Here is a 17209-nt window from a genome sequence, read left to right on the forward strand (position 1 = left end):
TGATCATGGCTGATCATCCAACTCAGTATCCTGTACCTGCTTTCTCTCCATACCCCCCTGATCCCTTTAGCCACATCCAACTCCCTCTTAAATATAGCCAATGAACTGTGGCCTCAACTACATTCTGTGGCAGAGAATTCCAGAGATTCACCACTCGCTGTGTAAAAAATGTTTTTCTCATCTCAGTCCTAAAAGATTTCCCCTTTATCCTTAAACTGTGACCCCTTGTTCTGGACTTCCCCAACATCAGGAACAATCTTCCTGCATCTAGCCTGTCCAACCCCTTAAGAATTTTGTAAGTTTCTATAAGATCCCCCCTCAATCTTCTAAATTCTAGCGAGTACAAGCCAAGTCTATCCAGTCTTTCTTCATATGAAAGTCCTGACATCCCAGGAATCAGTCTGGTGAACCTTCTCTGTACTCCCTCTATGGCAAGAATGTCCTTCCTCAGATTAGGAGACCAAAACTGTACGCAATACTCCAGGTGTGGTCTCACCAAGGCCCTGTACAACTGCAGTAGAACCTCCCTGCTCCTATACTCAAATCCTTTTGCTATGAATGCTAACATACCATTCGCTTTCTTCACTGACTGCTGCACCTGCATGCCTACTTACAATGACTGGTGAGAGGCAGCATCTCAGGATAAAAGGAATCGGTGACGATTTGGGTCAAGATCCTTCATCAGACTAAGGTCTGGAGAAGGTTCTCGACCCGAAACGTCACCTATTCCGGTACGGGTGCCAGGGGTTATGGGGCGAGTGGGGTTCAGAGGGAAAGATAGATCGGCCATGATTGAATGGTGGAGTAGACTTGAGGGGCCAAACGGCCTAATTCAGCTCCAATAACAAAGAATAAAATCGCACAACAAAGGACACAGAGTGCCCAAGCGATCACAGGGGGATCGTGCAATCTCCACACAGGCAGCACCCGTGGTCAATGGACAATAGGTGCGGGAGTAGGCCATTCTGCCCTTCGAGCCATTCAATGTGATCAGGACCAGTGTGGTCAGGAACGAGCCCGGGGTCTATGGCTCCCTCTGTGCTGTCTTACTTGTATTGTGTTCAAGTAGTCCAGGAACCCAAAAGTACAATCAAACTATTATAGAACCGAATTATAATAACTCACAACCCAACAGTCTACAGTGGGGTAGTTTGAGGTAACATTAACAGTCCAAATCAGACTCTAATTTGAAGGAAGCCCCCCGAGGCATTTCAAATGTAAATAAGGAACGTACTTGCAGTAGAGCAGCCATCATATAGAAGGCTATAAATATTGGCGTGAGTGTAGTGTGTCCCCCTTGCATGGAGTTGATGATGTACAGAAAGACCAGGTGCCCAGGAACGACGAGAAGAAACAAGACTCGCGATGACCTGGAATTCAAATCTGCGAACGAAAGAAAGAAACAAACCCTTACTCTCTGCAGCTGGCAGTGAGCACAATTCACCATGATGCTTTCATAAAACTAATCGCTGATCAGACGGTGGTAGAGAGTGCAGGGGATAAATTATTGGAGAATGATCTACAAGGTTGGACCAGAGTCAGGGTTTCCAATCCCATTTTGTGGGCGGCATGGCAGTGCAGGGGCCTCACAGCTCCAGATTTGATCCTGACCAGGGGTGCTGTCTGTACGGAGTTTGTACGTTCTCCCTGGGACCGTGTGAGTTTTCTCCGGGTGCTCCGGTTTCCTCCCACACTCCACAAACTGGAAGGTTTGTAGGTTAATTGGCTTCGGTAGAGATTGTAAATTGTCCCTAGTGTGTGTAGGATAGTGTTAGTGTACGGGGATCACTAGTTGGCATGGACTCAGTGGGCTGAAGGGCCCGTTACCTCAGTGTCATCTCTAAAGCAAAACGAGATGAAAATGCCAAACGTAAAGATGGATACATTGCTACAAAAGCCATCATTCGGGTAGGAATTTTATGGCTAATCTAATGAGAAACTACCGTGTGGAGAACTATAGTCCTCACTCTGCATTTTCCCCCTTTGCACGTTCTCCCTGTGACCGCGTGGGTTTCCTCCGGGTGCTCCGATTTCCTCCCACAACCCAAAGACGTGCGGGTTTGTAGGTTAATTGGCCCTCTGTAAGTTGCCCCCAGCGTGTAGCGAGTGGATACCGAAGTGGGATTACATAGAACTAGAGCAACCGTGGTCAGGATCGAACCCGGGTCTCCGGCGCTGTGAGGCAGCAACTCTGTTAGCGTGCCGCACATTATGAAGCGAGGATTTCTATGGAGGAAGCAAAACTATTCACCATCGTCACTTTGTGAAACTAACGGCCATTTTGGGATTTCCCAAAGTTCAACAAGGAAATCCCAAAGTTGCTGTTGCTGCTGCTCCAGTCTGTGATGGGGCCATTACACTGTCACTATTAGTCATGCTTCTCCCCTTGTTCCTCACAGCTCCGAACGGTTCCTCCAGGACCTCTGACCACAGGTCCAGCAACTAACCCATTTAAAAATCGTGTATGTATTTGCACTGTACAAAAATATACATTAAAAAAGTGTGCCCCTATCTATAAAAACACACACACACACGTGCATTCACGCATATAAATGCACTGTATATATATACAAATATGCGTGTATACACACACACAAATATATGTGTTATATATACACTTGTATACACAAATGTGTATATACACACACACACACATAAATATAAATGCATATAAAATATGTATACACACACATATATACATACACACTATATAAACAATATAGACAAAAATGCTGGAAAAACTATGGCAAGGCAGCGTCTATGGACGAAGGAATATGACATATAGGTCGAGACCCTTCCACACTCCAAAACAGACAAATCCACCTTCGATTTTTCCATAGACAGTTCTTGCTAGTGAGAAACTCAGCGGGTGAGGCAAGAAGATCACTGGAAAATATTTGGTTACGTTTCGGGTCGATGTGCAATTTAATTGCTGTGAGGCAACTAACCACACTATAGGTTGTGTTTAAGGAAGGACTGCAGATGCTGGAACAATCAAAGGTAGACAACAATGCTGGTGACATTTCAGGTGGAGACCCCCCCAGCATTTCTGTCCACCTTCGATTTTTCCAGCATTTGCAGTTCTTTCTTAAATAAATAAACGATAATAGTGTAAATTCAAAAAGAATGTCCCCAGGTCTGGAAGTTTGGAGGTTGTGGTGTTTAATAGCCTGACGGTTGTGGGGAAGAAGGTGGGCGTTACAGCTTTCAGGCCGGTCTACATTTACACCAAGGGGTTCTCACCGGGGCTGCAGAAGGTCCGGCAGGGACTGGGGCAGGTCTTGTGCATGTCCCCCGGCGTGGCACCCGGCACGGCAGACAGGTGGAGGTAGGTCGAGATCCTGCTGGCCTGCACCGCCACTAGGTTGCCGCCAACACCTGCGGAGAAACAACAAGAGGCCACACGTCAAACGCAGCACGGCGACACGTTCCCACTCACCCCGTAACTACTGCTTCATCAAAAGCTTCAGCCATTCAAACACTTCATCAAGCTTTGACACAACTCAAGGAACCTTTAAAAATATAACACACTTTGTAGATGGCGTAGTCAGCACAATAGCGCAGTGGTAGAGTTGGGATAATTGGGACACAGCTACCAGCCTTGGAGGGCATCGACCATACACTGCTGGAGAAACTCAGCCGGTGAGGCAACACCTATGGAGCGAAGGTATAGGTGACGTTTTGGGTCGAGAACCTTCCTCAGGAAGGCCGTCAGCATCCACAAAGACTCCTCACACCCTTGCAATCGTCTGTTCGAACTCCTACCTTCCGGCAGACGTTACAAGGCCTTCTACACCTGCACCTTCACCTTCACACTTAGGAACAGCTTCATCCCCAGAGCTATAGCTGCTCTGAACTGGCCCTGCTGAGTGCCCCCCCCCCCCCCCCCCCCCCCCCCCCCACCACCCCCCCCCCCTCCCACATGTATCTCCCTCGGATGGTCACGTCACACATCGACCCGGCACAGACCTATTTGCACTTTATACTGTTTTACTGGGGTTTTTTAATCTTGTTTCTCCGGGTGTCAAAATGTTTAGTTGATGAAGTTATTACATCGGATGGAAGCTGCATATCAAATCTCGTTGTACCTCTGTGCAATGACAATAAAAGATATATTATTATTATTATTGCTGCTTTACAGAGACAGACAGGGTTCAATCCTGACTACCGGCTGGATTGACTGAATATTTGTATTCTCTCCCTGGGAACACGTGGGTTTTCTCCGGGTGCTCCGGTTTCCGACCACATTCCGTTACTGTGGGAATTTGTAGGTTCATTGGCTTCTGTAAATTGTCCCGAGTGTGCAGGTGATCCTCTTTGATCTCTAGTTTAGTTTCTATTCAGTGATCCAATGTGAAAATAGCCCTTTGGCTGACCAGCTGGGCCCATTTCCACATCGGATTTCTCGTTTTGATCTCGTTTTCACACCTTAGGTAGACGCAAAATGATGGAGTGACTCAGCGGATCAGTCAGCATGCCTGGATAGTAGGAATGGCTGATATCTGGGGTTGAGACCCTTCTTTAGACCGAGTGTCAGGGGAGATAGGAAAGGGTAAGGTGTGAAAATGAGATATCAAAGAGGATAATCAATGGATGGTACACAAAAATGCTGGAGAAACTCAGCGGGTGCAGCAGCATCTATGGAGCGAAGGAAATAGGCAACGTTTCGGGACGAAACGTTGCCTATTTCCTTCGCTCCATAGATGCTGCTGCACCCGCTGAGTTTCTCCAGCATTTTTGTGTACCTTCGATTTTCCAGCATCTGCAGTTCCTTCTTAAACACTGTAGAATGGATAATTGTTAGCCGAGGGGAAGATTTAAGGGGCAGGAGCATCAGTGGAAAGGAACATAGAAACATAGTGTAAAAAAAATTCAAGCCAGCACCGCCATTGAATATCATCACGGCTGATAATCTAAGATCAGTACCCCGTTCTTGCTTTCTCCCCATATCCCTTGAGCCGTAAGAGCTAGATCTAATTCTCTCTTGAAAACACCCAGGGAAAGGACAGGCGATGTATCAGGTCGGGACCCTTCTTCCGATGGGAGAAAGGTCCCTGATTCGAAACGTCACCTATCCGTGTCCTCCACAGATGCTGCCAGACCCGCTGAGTTGCTCCAGCACTTTGTGTTTTGCTGAATGGGGAAAAAGATGTCTAGACTCGATGGCAGCAGTGAGCAGCATTCAGTACTGCTGCCATCTAGTCAATTCAGGTCAGGTTGGGGGGAGATCCCCCCCCGCCACGGGTACCATGTAATCCCGTGCTCCAGCTCCATGGTCGGATAGTCGGTGACTAAACCGTCTCCCCCACCTGGTTTGCCAGGTGAGGAGGGGGCTGTGGACCCCTAGCAGGAGCAAAAAAAAAAAGAGCTGTCAAAGGGCGGATGAGCTCCTGGTGAGCCAACGGCCATCCACTTCAGTAGACGTTGCGATCACTGTTGTACACGGCATTGTAAGGAACGATGACAAAGAACACACACACACCAAAATCCTATACTTCCAGCAGCGGAAGTCCACAGGAACTGGAACTGGAGGACAGAGATGTGTGGTGCGTCTGTCACCGTTCCCATCGGAAACCAACGCCACTGCGCCGCTAATGTTTTCAACTATGACGAATGAATGCTTCAGACTCAATAGTTTTTAGCACCACCAACCCCGAGCCTCAGAGTGCACGCGTTATAGGATAAATAAAAATACTTGCCATTGATAACTGGGGTGAAAACAGCAATCCCTGCAAAGTTTGGATCAGACACCGTTTTGTCCAAGATCAGCCCACCGACGCTGCAACATAATGACAGTACAGAGTTACAAACACGTATAGAAGAAGCCCGTGTGTTGGAAGGATGCTGGTTTACACCGAAGATAGACACATACTGCTGGAGAAGCTCAGCGGGACAGGCAGCATCTCCGATTCAGATTCAAACTTTATTGTCATTGTGCAGTGTACAAGTACAGAGATAACGAAATGCAGTTCACATCTCACCCAGAAGTGTGGACACAGAATAATGAAACAGTAAAATAGATATGTATATATAGTAGCAGTAGTGTAATGTAATTTCGGGGGGGGGGGGGGGGGGGGGGTGGGGGGGGGGGGGGGGGGGGGGGGGGGGGGGGGGGGGGGGGGGGGGGGGGGGGGGGGGAGATCAGTCACTGGGGGAAGAAGTGTGGGGGAGAAGAAGTGGGGGGGGGGGGGGGGTGACTGGCAATCAACAAGGTGCGGAGTTAAGTAGGGAAACAGCCGCAGGGAAGAAGCTGTTCCTGAACCTGCTGGTCCAGCAACGGAGAGTCCTGTAGCGCCTCCCAGATGGGAGGAGGGTAAACAGTCTGTGGTTGGGGTGAGAGCAGTCCTTGACGACGCTCTGGAGAGAAGGAATGGGTGACGTTTCAGGTCGAGAACCTTCTTCAGACTAAACAAGGGTCTTGCCCAAAACGTCATCCGTTCCTTCTCTCCAGCGATGCTGCCTGTCCGGCTGAGTTACTCCAGCATTTTGTGTCTGTCTTCTTCCCATATAAAAGACTAGTATGTTCAGCATCCCTTACAAGACGATGGAACAAGCTGCCAGAAGGCGTGGTGAGGCAGACATTTGGATGAGTACATGGACAGGAAAACGGGTTTCAAAAGGTTACGGGGAGAAGGCAGGAGAGTGGGATTGAGAAGGAAAAAGTAGATCCACCAGCCACCACCTCTGGCAGCATGCTCCAAGCACTCAACACACTCCCCCCAACTTGCCCCACACATCCCCTTGAAACTTTGCCTCTCTCACACTAAAGCTATGCCCTGTGATAATAAATATACATTTGACAAAGCTACACATGTGACAATATCGACTCCGACTACTTTTGAATGGTGGATGCAAAACAGATCTTATTGTATGGTTTTGATGAAAAGCGTGGGAGCTCCCCCTAGTGTCCAACGTAATATTTATTCCTCAATGAAGATCACTGTCAAAATATTTGGTTATTATTGCCTTGCTATGTGCAATTTAATTGCTGTGATTTCACAACTAACTACACTATAGGTTGTGTTTAAGGAGGGACTGCAGATGCTGGAACAATCAAAGGTAGACAACAATGCTGGAGAAACTCAGCGGGTAGCAACGTGTGGGCGGCACGGTGGCGCAGCGGGTAGAGTTACCGCCTCACAGCGCCAGAGACCCACCCCGGGTTCAATCCTGACAACGTGTGTTGTCTGCACAGAGTTTGCACGCTCTCCCCAATGACCGTGTGTGTTTTCTCCGGGTGCTCCGGTTTCCTCCCACACCCCAAAGTTGTACAGGTTTGTAGGTTAATTGACTTCTGTAAAAATTGTAAATTGTCCCGAGTATGCAGGATAGTGCTAGTGTGCGGGGTGATCGCTAGCCGGCACGGACTCGGTGGGCCGAAGGGCCTGTGTCTGCTGTAAAGCCCAAAGTATAATTTCGAAAAAAAGTGTGGGAGGTCCATTAGTGCCCCGGGCAAAATTTATTCGTCACTCAAAATGACTAATCAAAATATTGGGTTATTATCACACTGCTATGTGTGTATTGGTTGCTGATTCACTATTATAAAAAAATGATTACACCACAGGGCAGTAATTAATTGCCCGCAAAGTGCTCAGTACATGAGACATCGTGCTTAAGTATAGCATGACTTTATTGGATTGCATGTCTCTATGTACATATCTCTATAAAGTACAGTTGACTGTAGACAGTGGTACAAGCCAGGAGCAAAAAGTGTTTTATGGTCATGTTTCCTAAAATGAAGCAATGAAATCCTTACTTGCAGCAGCACAACAGGTATCCGCACACAGTACAGGCCCACCACAGATTTTACACAAACTACTTTGATCTGGACAATATGATGAGAGCCCACTTATAATCCCCATCAGTCCCCCTGAAGAAGTGCCGCCTAGGCTGGGCGCGGCAGTTGATCTCGACCTCATCGGGATTTCTACGGCTGATCTGCGGGTGGAATCTGCCCCCTGCGGCCGGGCTCTGGAACTCTGGCCCGACCAGAGCCGGCAGATCCGTTCCCATAGCCGACTTCCGAGGCAGACTTTGCGGGCCGGTGTCTTGGCTACCCGGCGGCCTAGGTGGAACGTTCCGGTACCGTTGGGACTCCTCTCGGAGGCCGTGACCTCTGTTGGCCCGGCAAAGTGGATAATCCAGAAAGGAGTCAATAGACAATAGACAATACGTGCAGGAGTAGGCCATTCGGCCCAACGAGCCAGCACCACCATTCAATGTGATCATGGCTGATCATCCCCAATCAGTACCCCGTTCCTGCTTTCTCCCCCATATCCCCTGACTCTGCTATCTTTAAGAGCCCTATCTAGCTCTCTCTTGAAAGCATCCAGTGAACCGGCCTCCACCGCCCTCTGAGGCAGAGAATTCCACAGACTCACCACTCTGTGAGAAAAAATGTTTCCTCGTCTCCGTTCTAAATGGCTTACTCCTTATTCTTAAACTGTGGCCCCTGGTTCTGGAATCCCCCAACATCGGGAACGTGTTTCCTGCCTCTAGCGTGTCCAAGCCCTTAACAATCTTATATGTTTCAATGAGATTCCCTCTCATCCTTCTAAACTCCAGAAGGAGTCAGAAGGAACTGCAGATGCTGGTTTATATTGAAGATAGACACAAATAGCTGGAGTAACTCAGCAGGTCAGGCAGCACCTCTGAAGAAAAGGAATGGGTGACGTTTCGGGTCTTCTTCAGACTGAAGTATTCCTTTCCTCCAGAGATGCTCCCTGACCCGCTGAGTTACTAGGCCTTTTGTATCCAACTTTGAAAGGCTCTGGAACTAAGGGTGCCGGAGAATCGGTGCGGGACCTATATTCAGCAGACACCTCAATAAACACCAGAAGGTTCAACAAAGGTTTCAAAATCTGCCAGTAGTGTAACTGTGAAGCCAGCAGGGGGCGCAAAGCTGGGCTGGTCATACCTGCTAATGGTCATGGCAATGATGACAGGCTCCCAGCCAGAGTACAAGACCTCTCGTGTAGCCGGGTTCTTCTTGGATATGATGATCCACAGTGGGGCCAGCACCACGAAGAAGGCGCAGACAAGCGGGTTGATGTAGGGGTGAGCCTCTGCAATCACACAAACCATTCAACTGTGTCAAACGCAGGGGGGAACATTCCCGACAGCGGGACAATCAACAACCACATATCCGAGAAAAGGCGAACATAGACACAAAAAGCTGGAGTAACTCAGCGGGACAGGCAGCATCTCTGGAGAGAAGGAATAGGTGGCGTTTCGGGTCGAGACCCTTCTTCAGTGCTGGCGTTGGAGAGGGTCCAGAGGAGGTTTACGAGAATAATTGGGTTATCATATGATGAGCGTTTGAAGGTACTGGGCCTCTACTCGCTGGAGTTTACAAGGATGAGTAAGGGGGGGGAGAAAACCAGGTCACGGTGGCGCAGCGGTAGAGTTGCTGGTTTATATTGGAGACCCAGCGTTGGAGACCCGGGTTCGATCCTGACTACGGGCGCTGTCTGTACGGAGTTTGTACGTTCTCTCCGCGGATTTTCTCCGAGATCTTCGGTTTCCTCCCACACTCCAACGACGTGCAGGTTTGTAGGTTGATTGGCTTGGTAAATGTAAAAATTGTCCCTAGCATGTGTGGGATAGTGTTAGTGTGCAGGGATCGCTGGTCGGTGCGGACTCGGTGGGCCGAAGGGCCGGTTTCCGCGCTGTATCTCTAAACTAAACTTACTGAATAGTGAAAGGCCTGGATATAGTGAATTTGAAGAGGATATTTCCACTAGTGGGAGAGGCCAGAAAGGACGAACCTTTAGAAAAGAGATGAGGAGGAATTTCTTTAGTCAGAAAGTGATGCCTCTAAATGGGTCCTATCCATGAACCAGTCTAAATGTTTCTTAAATGTTTAGTTTCAGTTCTGGTTAGTTTATTGTCTCATGTACCAAAGTGCAGTGAAAATTTTTTGATGCGTGCTATCCAGTCAGCAGAAAGACAATACATGATTACAATCAAGCCATCTACAGTGTATAGATACAAGATAAGGGGATAACGCTTAGTGCAAGGTAAAGCCGGCAAAGACCGATCAAGGATAGTCGGAGGTAGATAAAAATGGTGGAGAAACTCAGCGGGTGAGGTAGCATCTATGGAATAGGTGACGTTTCGGATTGAGATGCTGGAAAAATCAAAGGTAGACAAAAATGACCCGAAACGTCACCTGGAGTAACTCAAGTGTTTGGGCAGCATCGCTGGAGAATACGAACAGGTGACGTTTTGGCACTCCTTCAGACTCTGAGGGAGCAGCCAGGTAGATTGCGGCAAAAGTAAACAGCATTGCAGTTTTCCAGTACAACTTACTCAACTGTATGTAGAGACCCCAGCTGATTCCAGAGAGAAGTGCCAGGGTGATGAGATCGCCCAGACTAGCAGCAATGGGGGTGGCAACGTTATCAGGGTTTATGCCAATCTTCCTGGAGCCAATAATGACACCGACCATGATTACCCCTGCAGGAGGAAACCACAACATTCATGTTTGTGAAAAATTAACACCAGTCGGGAAACATAACTTCACTGGGAATTTCTAACCAAATGCCCCTGGACTGAACACTCCGCCACAGCCTCTAATTGTTCACAAGTGAGAGGAGCAGAATTAGGCCATTCGGCCCATCAGGTCTACTCCGCCATTCAAACATGACTGATCTACCTCACCCTGCCTAACCCCATTCTCCTGCATTCTCCCCATCACCACTGACACCCGTACTAATCAAAAATCTATCTATCTCTGCCTCTTCTAACCCACTATTCTAACTCCAGGTCCCACAGGTCGGCCGACTTGAGGTTACTGACTATCCAGCGGTCTAGGTTTAGGCTTAGGGGTGACCGCGCTTTTGCGGTTGCAGCACCTAGACTGTGGAACGGCATCCCTCTCCTCATCAGAACTGCCCCCTCCATCGACTCCTTTAAGACTCCAAACCTATTTCTACTCCCTAGCGTTTTTGAGCCCCTCGGAGGAGGCGGTGTAAACAGTTTATGTATGTATTGTTCGGTCTGTGTACCTTTGTATGTAGTACATTAGCAGCTGAACTGATGTACAGCACTTTGGTCAACGTGAGTTGTTTTTAAATGTGCTATACAAATACTATTGATAAAATTGATTTGATTGATTAAAAATATTGACTGGCTTGGCCTCCACAGCTGTCTGTGGCAAAGAATTCCATGGATTCACCACCTCTGACTAAAGACATTTTTGCTACTGAGCAAAGGACACGGTTACCAGGGAGATTTGTTGGCGTTTCACCACTAGCGCTGGGCACATTGGTCCAGTTGCCAATCACCTCGCTACCAGTGGCAGAAACTGTTACGTGTTGACCGGGATAAAAACCGATGATCATGTTACAGTCATTTACTAACTGCCTTCGGACGTGGTATCTCACCGTGATTTACAGACAATGGCTGCAGCCATTCAACCTGTGCAAGTCCCGCGTCATCGTTCGGCGTTCCCAATCTACCCGCCAACCCGTGACGTTCCTGGCCGGCAGGGATGCGCATGAGATGCCGACACACACGCACATCAGTGACCGTTTCTGGACGGTTCACACGGTCTCTCTTCAGCAGCTTCAGTAGTCACCACCAAGCGAGCCAAGCATAGAAACATAGAAAATAGGTGCAGGAGTAGGCCATTCAGCCCATCGAGCCTGCACCGCCATTCAATATGATCATGGCTGATCATCCAACTCAGTATCCTGTACTTGCCTTCTCTCCATACCCCCTGATACCTTTAGCCACAAGGACCACATCTAACTCCCTCTTAAATATAGCCAATGAACTGGCCTCAACTACCTTCTGTGGCAGAGAATTCCAGAGATTCACCACTCTGTGTGAAAAATGTTTTTTCATCTCGGTCCTAAAAGATTTCCCCCTTATCCTTAAACTGTGATCCCTTGTTCTGGACTTCCCCAACATCGGGAACAATCTTCCAGCATCTAGCCTGTCCAACCCCTTAAGAATTTTGTAAGTTTCTATAAGATCCCCCCCTCAATCTTCTAAATTCTAACGAGTACAAGCCAAATCTATCCAGTCTTTCTTCATATGAAAGTCCTGACATCCCAGGAATCAGTCTGGTGAACCTTCTCTGTACTCCCTCTATGGCAAGAATGTCTTTCCTCAGATTAGGAGACCAAAACTGTACGCAATACTCCAGATGTGTGTGAGATTCCGGTGCAGAATGAGTGATTGGTATCGATGAGGGCGTGAAGCAACTGGGCGTCACAGCGCCAGAGACCCGGTTTCAATGCTGACCATGGCTGCAGTCTGTACGGAGTTTGTGCGTTCTCCCTGCGACTGTGTGGGTTTTCCCCGGGTGCTCCGGTTTCCACCCACTCACCAAAGACGTACAGGTTTGTAGGTTAATTGGCTTCAGTGAAATTGTAAATTGTCCCTAGTGTGTAGGATAATGTTAGTGTATGGGGATCGCTGGTCGGCACGGACTCGGTGGGTCGAAGGGCCTGTTTCCGTGCTGTATAATTAAACTAAACTAAACATGAAGCAACAATACTGATAGAAGTTTACAAAGCCATGAGAGGCATTGACAAGGTAGGCAGTCAGAGCGGTCAAACCATTGAATTCTTGTGTGAAGTTAATCTTGCCCAGGGTGGTGAATCTGTGGGATTCATTGTCACAGAAGGCAGTGGAGGCCGATCAATGGTTATTTGTAAGGCGGCAATTGACAAATTCTTGATTAGTACGGGTGTCGGCAGTTATGGGGGAAAAGGCAGGAGAATGGGGTTGAGAGGGAAAGATAGGTCAGCCATGATTGAATGGCGGAGTAGACTTGATGGGTCGAATGGCCTAATTCTGCTCCTATAACTTATGAACAAAGAATAAAATTGCACAACAAAGGGCACAAAGTGCCCACGCGGTCACAGGGAGATCGCACAAGATCCGTGGTCAAGATCGAACCCGGGTCTCTGCACCTGATGGGCCAAATGGCCTAATTCTGCTCCGAGATCTTATGAGACCAACACGGAGAGTACTGGAAGAAATGCTAGGGTTCAGCTAGGTGTCACCTTACCCAATATGAGGGAAGCTATAAACGCCGTGGCCATGCTGCTGGCACAAAGAAGGAGAGCGTGCTCCAGTTGGAAATGGCCCTCGGGAATCCAACCAAACACTACAGCTGCCACCGACGCCAGGAATCCGACCACGGTGGCCTGGACCTAAAGGAAGAGAGCAAGAACCAGTGAGTTTATTATCATGTGTGCCGAGGTACAGTGAAGAGCGTTTGCTGCACGCTAACCAGTCAGCGGAAAGACAACACACAGTGTCAAGCCAAGTTTATTCGTCACCTACACATACGAGATGTGCAGTGAAATGAAAAGTGCTCGGGATTCGGCCCGTAAACGTTGCCTATTTCCTTCGCTCCATAGATGCTGCTGCACCCGCTGAGTTTCTCCAGCACTTTTGTCTACCTGTGTAGGATAGTGTTAATTTGCAGGGATCACTGTTCGGCGTGGACTCGGAGGGCCGGTTTCCGCGCTGTATTTCTAAATTATCTCCAAACCAAGAGGTTTAAAATGTGAAATTAGAGGAAGGGATAGAGGTGGGATGGAATGATGGGGACAGAGAGGAGGAGAAGCAGCAACAACTGGGAATGGGATTATGGGAGAAATGGGTTGGACACAAGGAAAAGAGGCGGGGAAAAATCTCTAACTTAAGTAACCCTTGCATCCCCTCTCCCCCAACCTTCCCCACCACTGGTCACACGACCAGCTTCTCTGTCATCCTGGTTAGTTACACTGTTTGTATCACTCATTGTCACCTTCTCCACAGCCAACAATGGACCACTGTGGGCTCCACCTTGATTATCGTTGCTGGCTTTGATTTGTCCTTTTGCACCTTTTCATATCACTCGTTTCCCTTTCCTCTGACTCAGTCTGAAGGGGGGGGGGGGTCTCGACCCAAAACGTCACCTATTCGTGTTCTCCAGAGATGATGCTACCTGTCCCGCTGAGTTACTCCAGCATTTTGTGTCTGTCGTCTGTGCCGCAGAGGAGCTGTGTTTACAGGAAGCTTTACATTCTGGGTTCACAAACTCACGCCCATATCAAGACCACGTGGGCAAGCATTTTTGTTTTTGTTCTCGATAGAAGGCCGGAACAGAACGCCCTGATGGTTTTTGGCAACAACAGAGAGAGTACCCTGACCACGGAACTGGATTCCAAAAACAAACCTAACAAAATAGCCATTTGCACAACCACATCCTGGCAATTATGGAGAGAAACAGATATTTTTCCAGCCGTTTGTGTGAAAAATAATTATGGACTCCAAGTCTACCGAAAGTGCAGATTCTGCACTTGAATTATCTGAACCCGATGATCTTATTTAACATACTCCAGAAACGTAGAGGATTATACTGAATTTCTTCCCCGTAGATTGTCACCTTGTCGTGGTGGAGAAGCTTGTGTGGTCCTGAGATCCTGAGAGCGATGCCGTCTGGAGCTACGATCCTGGTATACCATGCAGCTGTATCCTGACCCAGATCTGTCAAGGACCATGGAGTGGCTGTCTGTGCACCAGTCTCCCCACGTTTAGAGATATAGCGCAGAAACAGGCCCTTCGGCCCATCGAGTCCGCACCGGCCAGAAATCGCCCCGTACACTGGCACTATCCTACGCACTAGGGACAAATGACAATTTACAGAAGCCAATTAACTTACAAACCCGCAGGTCTTTGAGATGTGGGAGGAAAGTGGAGCACCCGGAGGAAGCCCACATGGTCGCAGGGAGAACGTGCAAACTCCACCCAGAAAGCACCCGTAGTCAGGATCGAATCTGGATCTCTGGTGCTGTAAGGTAAAGCACTGGGGCAGCACAGCTGGTAGAGTTGTTGCCTTACAGCACTTACAGCGCCAGAGACCCAGGTTCGACCCCGACTACAGGTACTTGTCAGTACGGAATTTGTACGTTCTCCCCGAGATCTGCGTAGGTTTTCTCTGAGAACTTTGGTTTCCACCCACACTCCAAAGGAGTATAGGTTTGTAGGTTAATTGGCTCGGTGTAAATTAAAAAATTGTTCCTCGTGTAGGATCGTGTTAATGTGCGGGGATCGCTGGTCGGTACGGAATCGGTGGGCCGAAAGGCCTGTTTCTGCGCTGTATCTCTAAACTAAAGCAATTACTCCTTTTGTTGGAAGAGTTAAGTGGATCGATAACACTGCCTATTCAAGACCTGCATGTTATTGTCCCATACCGATTATAGAGGAGATGCATCCAGGGGAGACTTACCTGAATCAGAGCCAGGTTCCCTGTGATCATCGTCCACTGCTCTGCTGCCGAATCCATCTGCCCGATGTTTGCCTGGTAAAGAAACAAGCAAACATAAATATTTAAAGCAAATCAAAAACAGATTTCGCACCAGCATAAGCTGCCACTGAATTACCCAGAAAACAAATATCACTTTGATATCACTTTTAGGTTTGGGGATGGTAGGTGAAAGGGGACTGAAGGATTGTAACGCAACAGGAACTTTGTGTAGATAGACACAAAGTGCTGGTGTGACGGGCCAGGCAACAGCTGTGGAGAATATCTACAGATGATGTTTCGGATCGAGAACCTTCTTCAGACCGAAGAGGGTCCCGACCCCAAACATCACCTATTCATGACCTCCAGAGATGCTGCCTGTCCCACCGAGTTACTCCAGTGCTTTTGTGTCCTTTTGACATTTGGACAGGTACATGGATTTAGAGGTTTAGTGGGATATGGGCCAAATGTGGGCAGGTGGGACTATTCTACATAGTTGGTCTACACCCATCAGTTGGCATGGGCAAGGTGGGCCGAAGGGCCTGTTTCCATGCTATATGAATATATGACGTGGAGACACAACAGGTTTAAAAGAAGCAAATGTTCTACATAATCCACTCTCTCCGCAAGCAATCTGTTCATATCAAAGTACAGAGTCTATAACCATAATGTGTAGGAAGGAACTGCAGATGCGGGTTGACACCAAAAATAGACACAAAATGCTGGAGTAACTCAGCGGGTCAGGCAGCATCTCTGGAGGAAAGGAATAGGTGACGTATATTGGGACAAAGACCCTTCTTCAGACTGGTGTCTACGGAAGGGTCTTGACCCGAAACGTCACCTATTCCATTTCTCCAGAGTTGCTGCCCGACCTCTCTGTGGCTGTAATGTTGGTCAAAGCCAAGCTGCTGACGTCACCCAGTATCAGGTCAAGAACACACACACACACACACACACGCCAAAAACAAAAGGTCAAAATAAACACTAGCCTCTGCTGCAAGAACAACATATTGAGAAAGCAGGGTGAAAGATCAGGGGCGAGGCACGGCTGAAGTGACACACGTTACTTGTTTAATCAAGGGTAATTTGCGGGATATGGGCGTTGCCAACAAGCCCAGTCATGGAGTTCCTACGCGGGCAGGCCTGGATAACGGACCTGCAGCAGCCTGGGGCTTACCTGGATCAGGTACTTCCAGCACGGACTTTGGACGGTTTCTTTATTATTTGCAAACGGTGCCAAAATAGGGCGAGTGTGCATTTGTGGGCTGCGCAGGGGAATTTCACTGTGGAAGCTTCAAGGTCCCACTTAGCGATTTTTTTCGGCGACTGCGAGCGTCAGTGACAGTCGCCGTGAAAACCGTCAAGTTGTACGACATACACGCTGACGTATGCTGAGCTGCGGGCGATGCCGGGCTAGGGTCAGGGCTAGGGTTAACCGGGCATCACCCGCAGGACAGCATACATCAGCGTGTGACAGGGCGCTATTTAGTTTAGAGATACAGGATTGAAACGGGCCCTTGGGCCCACTGAGGTGGAAAGTTGCCACGGTTTGCAGAGAGCCCATGTGGGAGAAACTAATGCAGACATCTGTGCTGTAGCAGGTCACGCTGACCGCAGAGCTCTCCCACACATGTACCCTTGTTGTGTACACTTGTTGTGTACACATAGAGATCCTGTGAGACTCTGTGCTGGCATTCAGATGTGGCCCAGTCATTGTAACTATTCCTCGCGGCGACACAACAATAAGGCAAATAAGGAATGCTGCATGCAACGATTCGCATAGTTGCTTTGGGTGGCTTTAATGTAAACAGGTTAAAGAAAAAGCATTTGACAGACCTTCCAATTCAACGCAAAGGTGCACTAATATCTTTGATATGCAAACTATTGCCTTAATTTGAATGTTTGGGTCAATTTGACATGAAACAAAATGAGGTACTGGGTAAAGGCAGCGACAAGTCC

General features: G+C 48.3%; 1 protein-coding gene across 1 annotated transcript in view; it reads right to left on the bottom strand.

The window, feature by feature from the left end:
- LOC129708904 (solute carrier family 41 member 1-like) overlaps window positions 1-17209 on the bottom strand; it is a 38323-nt gene that overhangs the window by 500 nt on the left and 20614 nt on the right. Inside the window, exons 4-10 of the mRNA XM_055654957.1 lie at window positions 15236-15307; window positions 13025-13169; window positions 10312-10458; window positions 8918-9065; window positions 5700-5779; window positions 3244-3378; window positions 1235-1383 (exon numbers count right to left, since the gene is read on the bottom strand). Of these exons, the coding sequence (XP_055510932.1) occupies window positions 1235-1383; window positions 3244-3378; window positions 5700-5779; window positions 8918-9065; window positions 10312-10458; window positions 13025-13169; window positions 15236-15307 (876 nt within the window). The remainder of the gene's footprint in view (window positions 1-1234; window positions 1384-3243; window positions 3379-5699; window positions 5780-8917; window positions 9066-10311; window positions 10459-13024; window positions 13170-15235; window positions 15308-17209) is intronic.

The sequence above is a fragment of the Leucoraja erinacea genome, chromosome 24 (genome assembly GCF_028641065.1).
Source record: "Leucoraja erinacea ecotype New England chromosome 24, Leri_hhj_1, whole genome shotgun sequence".
Classification (NCBI taxonomy): Eukaryota; Metazoa; Chordata; class Chondrichthyes; order Rajiformes; family Rajidae; genus Leucoraja; species Leucoraja erinaceus.